This window comes from Lichenostomus cassidix, chromosome Z (genome assembly GCF_008360975.1).
Source record: "Lichenostomus cassidix isolate B80296 chromosome Z, HeHo_3.0, whole genome shotgun sequence".
Taxonomy (NCBI): Eukaryota; Metazoa; Chordata; class Aves; order Passeriformes; family Meliphagidae; genus Lichenostomus; species Lichenostomus cassidix.
Genome location: NC_139511.1, coordinates 49115515 through 49128078, shown reverse-complemented (window position 1 = coordinate 49128078; position 12564 = coordinate 49115515). Strand labels below are relative to the sequence as shown.

At 39.1% G+C, this 12564-nt stretch overlaps 1 protein-coding gene across 4 annotated transcripts in view; it reads left to right on the top strand.

Moving 5' to 3' along the window:
* Positions 1 to 12564, top strand: part of DOCK8 (dedicator of cytokinesis 8) — an 86390-nt gene that overhangs the window by 71432 nt on the left and 2394 nt on the right. For all 4 annotated transcript variants that reach the window (XM_085043232.1, XM_085043234.1, XM_085043233.1 and 1 more), the window contains 9 exons: positions 69 to 261; positions 4828 to 4971; positions 5814 to 5945; positions 7589 to 7723; positions 8243 to 8332; positions 8772 to 9008; positions 9639 to 9782; positions 10860 to 10966; positions 11814 to 11981. In XM_085043232.1, the coding sequence (XP_084899358.1) occupies positions 69 to 261; positions 4828 to 4971; positions 5814 to 5945; positions 7589 to 7723; positions 8243 to 8332; positions 8772 to 9008; positions 9639 to 9782; positions 10860 to 10966; positions 11814 to 11981 (1350 nt within the window). The remainder of the gene's footprint in view (positions 1 to 68; positions 262 to 4827; positions 4972 to 5813; positions 5946 to 7588; positions 7724 to 8242; positions 8333 to 8771; positions 9009 to 9638; positions 9783 to 10859; positions 10967 to 11813; positions 11982 to 12564) is intronic.

The following is a 12564-nucleotide window of genomic DNA, read 5'->3' as shown; positions in this document are numbered from 1 at the left end:
AATTAGAAAGGTATTTTTGTTATTTGAGAAGTGATCATTCACACCTGCTTTCTGGCCTGTGTTGCTAGAATTGCAAAAGGATACCAGACATCGCCAGACTTAAGGCTGACTTGGCTGCAGAACATGGCAGAGAAGCACACCAAGAGGAAGTGCTACACAGAAGCAGCCATGTGCCTGGTCCATGCTGCAGCGCTGGTGGCAGAGTACCTGAGCATGCTGGAGGATCGGAACTATCTCCCTGTGGGCAGTGTCAGTTTTCAGGTAAAAGGCTTTGACAGCATGAGGAAATTCTGGTGTGTGTGTTTCTTGTGCTAAGCAAAGTAGAGGTGCATGTGTGAGACAGGGAGAGGTTACTATGGCAGTCTCTAGCTTCTATTTCCAGCAGTTTGGTACTGTAATCTCTTATTTGCTAAGTAGAAACCCTCTGTTATCGCATGCCTTTTCTAGGGCTGTTACTTATCAAAGGTGACAGATGCACCTTTCAAACTCCTTTTTCATAATCTAGGTAATTGAAGCTGTTCAGTTCTTTCAGGCATGTTCTCCTATCCTTTGACTGCTTTCAAGTTACTAACCAAACCCTTTTGATTGATGAATAACACAATCACCACAGTCAATCCAGTACATCCAAGTCAAGAAAAAATATCCTGTAAGTTCTTTCAGAGTGAGAAGTAGCTCTCCGGTTATTTCTTTGAAGTTCCACTATTTTTTGGGGCATTGTCGAGCTCCCTACTCAGTAATATACTGATCCTTTCCAGACAGTTTTCTTGAGTTTTGTTTTTCACCTTACTTTTCTACATAACATAGAGGAAGGCATAACTTTTTGTGGTTAAAGTTAGACATTTTTCAATGCAGATATATATATATATACCTAATTTATCCCATTATGCAGTTTTGGATACCCTTACTTGAACTGACTTCATGTGCAAATTCAATGATTTTACTGCTTCTTTCCTCCACATTGTTAAAAATAGAAATGGCCAAACCCTTAATTCATTACCATGTGTTGATAATTCTTCTTTTATCATTATTCCCTGGGACCAGTGGATTGCTGGCTGCAATTATTAAAGTAAATTAAAAATCATTTCAACTAATCAGTGGAAATATTTTGTAGGATCACCATGGCTGTGATATAGACATCTATTGTTTAGACATTATTTCCTTTTTTAGATTGTAATCCCTTTTTTAAGAAAGTATCAGGCTTATATAGGATGATGCTGGTTCAGGTTAAGTACAATACCTTTAAGGTTTTCTTTAGTAATTTGTATCAGTATTTCCACAACTTTATCCCAGTGCAGTCTGATAAACTTACCACTATCTGCTCATCTTGTACACTTTTAAAAAATATGTGATCCCCAAATATTTCATCTTCTGGAACTTCCCTAGTTTTCTAAACCATATGGCAGCTCAGGATTCACTGCTTGAATGCCCTTTTACCTCTTTTGAACTGCTGAGGAGCACATTTTATTGTCAAAGTGAGTTTGAAATACCTAACACTAATATTTGGTGCATTCATCATCCCTTGATATAACCATACCACCTGGGGATTTTTCCATTCAAAACAGTAAATATGAACATGATTGAACCACTTGGCTTTTTGCATTGAATTTAGCTTGTTGGGTATTAGCATTTGCAATTCTACCTTAGGTTATAGTGATGGTAATTATTTGATGGAAAAGTGCTTATTCTTGATTTTCTTTAATATCAAGCTAGCTGTATATACTCTTTTCAATGGCTAAACTTCTGGCATTAGTTCTGCCATTATAGTCTTGCCATTTTGCATTCATTTTCAGTTTTGTATACCTTCAAACTTTCAACTTCCATGCATTAATCCTATTTACTTCTTTTCTCCCTATTTGTTGGATACTATCATCATTTAGATATAAGAGAAATCTGCATTCCGTTCCCAATGTCATCCTGCTCCCAGGCTGCCTTGAGTGCTTGTAAGCTCACACACTTGACTCCAATGCAATTCCTCCCTCCATTGCTCCTAGATTATACAGATTGCTATGAATGGATATGTTTTCATTTATTTTAGAGAACTGAAGTATATTCTACAAGGCATTAGGCAAGTGAAAACTTCGGACTTTAAAAGCAGCAAATCAATCTCTCTTATCAAAATGCTTGTATAAATATATGTTTGCCAAAGAACAGTTGCCCCATAGGGGAGAGAGGTAATAAAATGCCCTAATGACGAGAACCAAATTACACAACTCTTTATCTGACAGCCTAATTTTGAATTTCAGATTACTCAATAACAGTAATTAACCATAATAACCCTTTGTATTTTTACCTAGGCTTTCAAGAAAAGGTTTCCCATTCTTTACAAACAGGTTTATGTTTTGAAGCACCTGTAAAGATCTTATTCAGATAACGTTGTTGAAAGAGGGAAACACTGTGCAGACTGGCTTGACTTTACGTGTAGTTACAGATCTCACTCACTGACTCTTTCTGTGATCATTTCTTCATTTGGCTCAGATATGAGATCAAGTACTACTGGTGATATGCATTTAGTTATGGAATTGAGGGTGATAATAATGTAAATAAAAATATTATTCTTAATGAGCAGAAGTAGTATCTCCTTTTTACAGATTAGTGAAATGAGTCAGCAAAGGATCAAATCTGTTCTGATTTTGATTTTCTGCAGTGAGTCTGCAGGTAGCATCCAGAAAACTGACTGTCAGTAGAGTAATGCTTTTCCTTATATTGTACCCGACAAAATGCTTCCCTCTCTGCATTCTAAACTATCCCTCAAAATCAGAATGGGGTCACTTTCAGTGAAATTCCCTTTGAGATTAATTCATGTTTACACTAAATCCCCTTTACAAGCAGTAAAGCAGAATTAGTGAGAGTATGAAGTGCATAGGGACTGACTTTAAAGCCACTTTATATTAACACAGACAAGTACTTAGTGTGTATGTCTGCCTGCTGAGGCACAGGCCTAATCAGTCGGCAGTAGCCTAATTTGCCAGCACTGTTTTGGGTTATAGATTGCAGTCTACCCTGGCCATATTTGACATGGTAATAAGCACTGGGGATCACAGGAGTTTTTGAGTTTACACAAGTATTTATTTTCCTTAATGAAAACTAGGCTTGTGAAATTCAAAATAATTGCTGATAAAATATATGATGATTTATGTATTGCCTTTATTATACAAGGGATACGTAAAATTCTTCAATATGTGAAGGTAGATCAAGGCTAAAGTTGGGTGAGGCGTGTCCATTTTGCAAAAGATCACGCAAGCCCCAGGAGTATGTCATGCAGGCTCTCTCCTACTAGAGTGCATGGACTGTAAAACATGGGAATGCATTCCTGGCATTAGTTATTAGAGGCTTAAAGGTGGAGAAGGGGTAATTGGTGTCCTTGACTTTCTTGTTACTTTCATATGTAAATCGCTTCTCTGGACTCTTTCCTCTTTGCTGCAAAAGGAAAGAAAAAGAATCCACCAGAGTCCCATGAAAACAGCCCTTAATGGCTACTGTTACAGAAAAGGAAAACCAGAAATTGAGGTCCATGGCTTGTGAGTTTCTGCAGGTATGTGCCAGTGGACCTAAGTCTGGTTGGAGTATCTCTCTTCGATGAGACTGGTCAATAAGAAGTGGCATAGGTGTACTAAACATGCTGTAGTTTTCCCACTTGCCAAAATTCAGATGTATTCTTAACTCCTGTGAACGCAGTTCTGAGTTTGTGCTCACCTTTCCAGTGGAGTTGACATGATGTGCAGACTAGGCAGTGTGATGGCAGCATGGTTGGAGTAAATTTCACCCATGGAGAAATAAATACATCCACAAAACCCAGGGGGGAAAGACCAATGCTGCTTGTGGTGTGTGGTGCCAATTCTTTATCTGAAATCTGATCAATAGTAACAGCCCTCAGTGTCTCTGCTATTTTATAAAGATGCCTTTAAGGACTCAGCTAGCTAGCCAGCTGGCATCCATCCTGCACTCAGACAGATTGTCATTGCCAGTTTCTGCTGAAGTGAGACACTATGACACTAATTTAACTCATTTTAATTAATAGAAAATCGAAGCTTAGCCTTTGTGCTGCTGTTGAAAGATACATATGCAGTTCCATACTGTATGTACACATATTTTGCTGTTATTTTGCATGTGTTTCTATATGTTATAAAATTTTTAGGGTTGATAACCACCCAGTGTCATTTATTCAAAGGAATCCTGAAGAACTGTAGACATGTTATTTCACAGTCTAGAATCTCAAAAGAGTGACTTTATCTAGTTTTATTTAAATGCACAATGAGATCCATAACTTTAACAAGAAACTGAGTAAATTCTGCACAATTTAAGTATAATATGGCAGAGGATGAAACAAGGAGAAGTAATCAATTATTGTGGCTTATTGGCCTTGTCTTACTTCTCCTCTGCTTGCAAAAGTCAAATAAAAACTTGAGAGTTCAATTTATACAAGCAGGTGGCAGAGAGTCTGGTGTGGAGTTTGGAATTTCCCACCTCCAAGTGCCAGCAGCAGGAAGGACACGTTGTTTGTGACCCCAGTAGTAGTGGGGATTGAGCTCACTTCAGCTCCATGGAAATCCAGCCATGAGAGAAGAGCTTGTTTAAGACCTACATTTTAAACCTGAGGCTAGAAATAAAAACCATGATTCTTGCAGGGAAACTCCTGATCTGCCATCTATGGAGATTTATGGTGTTACTTTCACTTCTAAAAATAATGTAACTATGTGTCCCCTGGTTGCACCTGAATAATCTCATTCCTCTTCCTATCATGTAAATATGTTGAAATCATTTATTCCTCTATATTTATGATATACTGTTGATTTAGGTTTTTGATTTCTGTGCTCTGATATATTTTAGAACATTTCATCCAATGTGCTGGAGGAATCTGCTGTTTCAGATGATGTTTTGTCTCCAGATGAAGATGGTATATGTTCTGGGAGGTATTTCTCAGAAAGTGGACTGGTAGGGCTGCTGGAACAAGCTGCAGAGCTCTTCAGCACGGTGAGTGAGGATCATCAGGAGGGCATGGATTGTAGGCTATCCGAGCCAGATCCACAGCTTCTTTTCCTGCACATGAGGAAACACTGTAGTACTGTGAAACCAGGCACCACAGATATGCCACATTCCAATCAACAAGATGTCACATCTTTGGCTGTCCAAGTACTGCCTCAGTCAGCTGGATGAACCCAGGCTTTTTCAGCCTAGCTCAGCCACATATCCATCTCTACTGGGCAGACCACATGCAGCATCAACAGAGTGATTGTCTCAGGCAGGAACCATGCCTTTCAGCTGGTGTTCTTGTGGGATAATACATTTAAGAAAAGGATCTTGCTTAAAGTATATATTTTAGGAAGCATGTGAGACTTACTCCTATACTTTTACACAGCATACAACCACCAGCCTCATAATCTACACTTACTATGTAAGGAGTCATGATTTAGAATCTCTAAAGATATCACTTGGGTTCCTTTTGTCCAGACACAGCCCTGGTTACCCTGAACCATACATGATAAACAAATCCATTTCCTGCTGCTAACCTGCATTTCTAGTTCTTCTAGCCCTGAAGCAGAAACCAGGGCTTTGCACAGGAATTTGGGCTTGAGAGCGCAACAGATCAGAGATCCAAATTACACCCAGTTCATTGTTTGCTGTTCAGAACTGCCCATTTACTGTTACTAGTTTTCAGAAAGCAACACAGCAGATTAACAAGGAACACAGCAGATTACCAGATGAGTCCCATAAATCCCCTTTCCAGCCAAGCCATTGGTGGAAATACAGTTTCTTTGCAAGAGTGCATGAAGACTCATTTATTTTCTTCCTTTTTTTTTCCTTTGTGTTCAAAGGGAGGTTTGTATGAAACTGTGAATGAGGTGTACAAAATTGTCATCCCCATACTGGAAGCACATCGGGACTTCAGGAAGCTTACCTTGACACACAGCAAGCTACAGAAGGCCTTTGACAGCATTATTAATAAGGTACTTGTGAGGCAAGGCCCTGCTAGCAAGACATATTGCTGGGTTGCACTATTTGTTTAAGACTGGTGTTAATAAAACTGCTCATGTGTGTATTGGGTTTGTATGGCCAGGTTTTGGTAGTGGAGGGCTAGAGTTACAAGGGTAATGTCTGTGAGAAGCTGCTAGGAACTTTATCCATGTCCAACAGAGCCAATGCCAGCTGCTGGCCAAGGCTGGTTGAGGCTGAGCCCGTCAGTGACAGTGGTGGCATCTCTGGGGTAATATATTTAAGAAGGGGGAAAAAGTTATTGGCCAGATGTAATAGTGCTCAGAGAAGAGAAGAGTGAAAATATGTCAGCTGTGCAGTCACCACTGTCAGTGGAGAAAGACAGGGAGGCGATGCTACAGGTGCCAGAGCAGAGATTGCCCTACAGCCCCTGGTGAAGACCATGATGAAGCAGCTGTGCCCCTGCAGCCCATGGAGGTCAATAGGGGTGCAGAGATCCACCTGCAGTCTATGCAGAACCTCACACCAGAGCAGGTGGATGACTGTGACCCTGTGGGAAGCTCACACTGGAGCAGGGAAGAACCACAGGTTGGAGCAGGGGAAACACTCCTGTTCCTGAGCAGTGGGAGAAAACAACATGTAATGAACTGACCATAACCCTAATTCCCTTCTCCCTGCACCACTGAGAGGGAAGAGGTAAAACCTAAGAAGGAGAATGGGGTGAGGGAAAGGTGTTTTTAAAATTTGTTTTACTTCTCATTATCCTGTTCTGAGTCTGATTGGTAAAAAATTCAGTTAGTTTCCCCATGTTGAGTGTGTTTTGCTCATGATGGTAACCAATTGTGTCACTCCCTGTCCTTATCACAACTCATGAATATTGAATTGTATTTTCTCTCTCCAGTTGTAGGGAGGGATACTAGAGTGGTTTTGGTGGGTACCTGGTATCCTGCCATGATCAACCCACCAGAATTTGAAATAGACCCATTTCGTTTTTCAAACAAAAGCTTCCATCTACTTTGGCCTACTTACATAGCCTACAGTGTAAAAAGGCTCTATCCTCTCCATATGAAAAAGCAGCGATAAATATAAAATGGTAAATATATAAATATAAAATGATAAAATATAGCTGAACATGTCTGTGTCCACCTGGCCACATCTGTTTAACAAAATAACTTTACTGTCAATTCACTAGTGTTTTCAATTATAAAACAGAAGAAATATGAAAACCTGTCTAAATTCTCAGCGCTCGTACTGTCCCTTGTCTTTCCTCAGGAGAACCTTGTTGCTGAGCCTAGTCAGTTTCAAATTCTAATAGTTTTCGTTGCAAAATTTCATCCATTTAAAATTGCAAAATTTTAATTTTGTTTCATGTATTCAGTGGAATTAAAAAATAATAAGGTATTTTGTTTTGTGAAACCCCCTTCATGATCAGCTTAAATTTTAAGTTAGATTTCAGTCAAATGTCCCCTTAGTTTGTATGCTTTGTTTCATGTGCTTCTAATCCATCAGCACTGATGATATGTTGAAGTGGCTTTGAAATGGGGAAAATGTAGGACTAGTGTGTTTTCTTATACATAAGTTGGGGGAAAAAAGGCATCCAAAACTAAAGTGTCCACATAAAGCAGTTGCAAATTTCATCTTTCATTTTACCAATTAGGGTCAAAAAAGAATGTTTGGAACTTACTTCCGTGTTGGTTTCTATGGATCCAAATTTGGGGACTTGGATGAACAGGAATTTGTTTATAAGGAGCCTGCAATTACAAAGCTCCCTGAGATTTCTCACAGATTAGAGGTAAGGAAAAACATTATGTTAACATAATCTCAGATGTTATACTTTTTTATGAACCCACACAGTCGTAATAGTATTATTGCTATATAAAAAAATCAGTAACAAACTGATTTGTACCATAGATTATTTCCTCTGTGCATATCCTTGCCCCAGTAGCCCTTTTTAAAGTGTAATGATCTAAGTGATCCATTCTCTTAAGGCCATGTCTCTTACAAGCAGGCTTGTAAGACACTGAATGATTTTGAGCATGCTAGATATTTGCTTTGGTATCTTTTCAGCTTTTTTAACAGAATTGCTATGTTTCCTTCTGATTGTTTTACCTCAAGTTCTGTGATTGTCTGAGCACCTCACAGTGATCTTTGTCAGAAGATGCCTTACCCTGGCCAGCTGTGGTTTGTGGAGCAGTATACTGACTGTACAAAGCCCAGAAGTTGTCATGGTTGTCACTCCTGTCTCCTAGACTTGCATTAGTATTGCATTAAGGACTAAAAGCATTTTGGGATAATTCTGTTTCCTTTCCAGGGATTTTATGGCCAGTGTTTTGGGGAGGATGCTGTGGAAGTGATTAAGGACTCTGCTCCTGTAGACAAAAGAAAGCTGGATCCAAATAAGGTAGGCAAAGAACTACTGAGAGGATTGAGTTTTTGTCACACAAGAGAAAGGAGGAGAGAGGGTTCTCCTTGCAACTTTTATGCTCAAACGTTAAGGCACTAAAAAAGAAAAAACCAACAACGCAACACCTTGGTATCTCTGTACCCGGGGGTATCAAAGTGTCTGTGGCAGGCTTAGCTTGGTAGCTTGTCACAGAGTATGGAAATTAGAAGTTCTGATCCCTTCTCTGGTTCTGATCCCTAGGGTTAAGCTGTGCCCTCCCAGATGCAACTTCTGCATTTTGTTAAGTCTGAATAAGAAAAGGATCCCTGAAGGATTTTCAGCTCTGTGCTCTTTCAGACCATCCTTAGCCAATGTGAACTATGGGATACTTTACATGCGCCACTCCTACATTCCCTGGGTTGTAAAGTACTGTAATGGTTCTTCCCTCTTTCCTTAGGCATACATACAAATCACTTTTGTGGAGCCATATTTTGACGAGTATGAGATGAAGGACAGAGTTACCTACTTTGAAAAGAATTTCAACATTTCTCGGTTCATGTACACAACGCCTTTCACCATGGATGGGCGCCCCAGAGGAGAGCTTAGTGAGCAATACAAGAGGAACACCATCCTAACCACAATGCATGCTTTCCCCTACATCAAAACTAGAATCAATGTCATCCAAAGAGAAGAGGTAATTGGGTTTTGAAGACAGATCTCATTTCTCAAGGACTGAAGGAGTCTCTGGGTGTGAAGATTGCCAAATTTATGCTTGGCAGAAAAAAAAGAATGCTGAATTTCTCAGGTGTTGCTCTTGTAAAGAGGAGTATCATAGAAGGCACAGACAAAGCAAAATAGAGATTTGCTATGAAGAAGAGAGAATAGCCAGAGTACATTCTTCTTTTGACCTGATAGCTTTAATGCTGTGTAGGAGGATATGTGGAGGTCTTTTTGTAGCTGTACTTCTGGCTGATAAAGTAGCTAGGAGTACAATCAGAGAACTAGACTGGGCTGAGGGCTGCTTTAGAGACAGGGAAGCTTTATACTGTAGAAAGTGCAACACCATTTCAGGCATGAAGTCAGTAACTTGGAATAATAATGAATTTATACAAACTGGAGGTCTGGTTCACATCCTACTTTTGCAATTGATACCTAAGAGCTTTGAATTAAGATCCAGCACCTACCGAGATGACAAATTGAACAGTATTCCTTGGTTTCACAACTATTGCTTTTGAAACAAGAGAATGATAATGATATTGTTTAGAGCAGGTCAGATGCATGCATGATTCAGGTAAAAAAACATCTTTTGTTCCATTTCTCTTAGTTTGTTTTAACCCCAATTGAAGTTGCTATTGAAGATATGCGTAAAAAAACACAGGAACTAACTGCAGCCACCAACCAAGAACCACCAGATGCCAAAATGCTCCAGATGGTTTTGCAGGGTTCAGTTGGAGCCACTGTAAATCAGGTAAGGAATCCAAATAAGACAGATGAAGAGCTTCTGCATATTTTTCTCGTTGTGCATTCTTTTTTCTCCTATTTCTTGCACTGGACAAAGTACATCTAGTCAGACACATTTAGTCACAATGTGCTTTTAAACTTCATCCCTTGATATTTAGTCACTGTATACTGTTCATTAGCAATGCTTTTGGTGAAAAAGCTCATGGGAAGTGCTGTCTTAGTTGTGGGTGCAGAAATTCAGTGAAGCCTTGTGAATGCATCCAAGGATTTTTCATTTCTAACATGGTAGCCATCTCAGCCATTTTGTTCATTCCAGCTGTATCCTTGGGGAATGGGAATAATAACAACAATTTTCCTGTAGAACCACCACAAACTCAGTTTCATGGAAATTAAGTCAATACATGAAGTCAAGATCTGAGTGCCCCAAAAGAAAGCTGAGATGCATTAGGTATAACATAAATATACACACTAACAAAAAGGCCAAGGCAATTAAAAAAATTTTAAATGGAAGGATGAAGACATAGCTGACAAAAAATTTGGTATTTTGAACAATTTCAAGTTTTGGGGATTTTTTGTTTGGTTGGTTTTTTGGGTTTTGGGGGTTTTTTCGCTCTCTTTTGGTTTGGGTTTTTTTCTGAAAGCCTAAATACTCTCAGTTTCTCCAGATTCTTCATCAACCAAAGCATCTAATCTATAATAATAGATTATAGCTTTGGAAAGAGTAATCCTTTTTGGCAGTGGGCTTATTGCCTGAAGATATTGTAATACCACACACAGGAGCTGTGTTTCTCTAATATAACCAGGCTTGTCACTAGAGCTGTGCCAGCTCCTCTCTGCTGAGCAGAATTTGTTCCCTTTGTTGTGGGACTGGAGGAGGAATAATATCAGGAGAGGATAAGATATGATGGGCAAAGGAAATATCGCCGGAGAAAGTGCTAAAAGACATCCTGTTATGATAACTGTGGCTAGTTTTATTTTCTGTCGTAGTTCCACTCATGAAATAACAAACAGCTTTATACAAACGTGTGGTCTGTTTTCAGTCTAAGCAGGTGGGTTTGACGTTTTCCTGTGTTATTTCTATAAGGGACCACTAGAGGTAGCGCAAGTGTTCCTGGCTGAAATTCCAGCAGACCCCAAACTTTATCGACATCACAACAAGCTGAGGTTGTGCTTCAAAGAGTTTATAATGAGGTGAGTAGAACAAAACTAAAATGCTGAATTGCATCAATGCATTCAATATTAGCAAAAATGCAACGATAATATAACTGATAATTAGCTATGCAAATCAGCATCATGAATCCTGGCATATGACACTTTAGACACTTGGACCAGGCTTGTTATCTCTGCTTCATGTGAATGCTTAGGTAGGCATTGCATCTCAAAGGGAAGAAATTTTAACACTTTAATAATGCATAAATTAAGATATTCCATTTGTTTTATCTTTCAACATTTTCCAGAAGTCAAGCATTTCAGACTATCACCTTGATTTAATTTTTAATAAATTGACACTCTTATGTAGAAAGCTGTTCATAAGAAAACCTCATCTGTCAAGCAGACACAGTGGTAGTGGCAGACATGTATGTCCTTTGGTTTAGATACGTTTGTAAATCTCAACAAGCATGTTCACATATGAAGATACTCATCTCCTTAGTCCAAAGTATCCTCCTTGCTGAAGAATAAGTTTGGCTTAAATAAAAATTAGTGTTATGCAGAAGATACAGCTTCTAATTTCTGCTATTGCAAATATATCTGTTTATACAGTAAGTAGGCAGCTAGCTCAGTATTCTGAAGTCATTGTTTTTTATTAGTTCACTCATGCTTTCCTAATATCTAAAAAATATCATCTTAATTTGTGTACTTGGAAAAAACAGAGCTTTCTTATTAGTTCATTATCACTTTAGTCTTGACAAGTTACCAGAGGAATGCCTAGACCAAAGGAACTGGAGTCTGGTCCATGCAAATTACCTAACATAAAGTGAATGGGTTTAACAGGAGTAGATTATGTATATCATGTCTTTTTTACTTTTCTTTTGCCTAGGTGTGGTGAAGCAGTGGAGAAAAACAAGCATCTTATTACTGCTGACCAGCGGGAATATCATCAGGAGCTCAAAAGGAACTACATGAAACTGAAGGAGAACCTTAGGCCCATGATTGAGAGGAAGATCCCAGAGCTGTACAAACCTGTAGTGAAAGTCCCTAGCACAAGGTACAGTTAGAGCACGATTATCTGTTGTGGCTATATGAAAATATGCCATTTTTTGCAAAGAAGAAAGAGAGTTTTACTGGGAGCTAAAACCAAGCCAAAATAAACACTGCTAACTCCATTCCTGATTAAAGAAATCTGCTGACTTCCATTGGAGCTGATTGCAGTGTAAGCCGTGTTTCTCAAGCTCCACATTCCGGGGGTAGAGGATTTACGTAATTTTAATGCATTGTTAGATAAGACTTCCCCCTCACTCTAACAAAGTTACTGGAAATATCTTGATATTTCTTCTGCATTTGAAGCCAGGAAGGAGATAGAACAAGTATGGCACCATGTGGTGTTAGGCAGCATGAACTGAGTCATCTTTTCACTATAGAAAACATAACCTTTTTTAGTCACATGACTGAGGTAGAAGAGTCTAATGTTCTTTGCTTATGAATATATGCTTCTTCCTGAAGCCACAGTGCCCAGTGTGGTGTGGGAGGAGAGGGAATGACAATTCTGACCTGCCAACACGTAGCATGTTACAACTGATGATTTATCAGATGCTCCTTTTCACAAGGCAGGTATTTCTTTGATTGTTTTT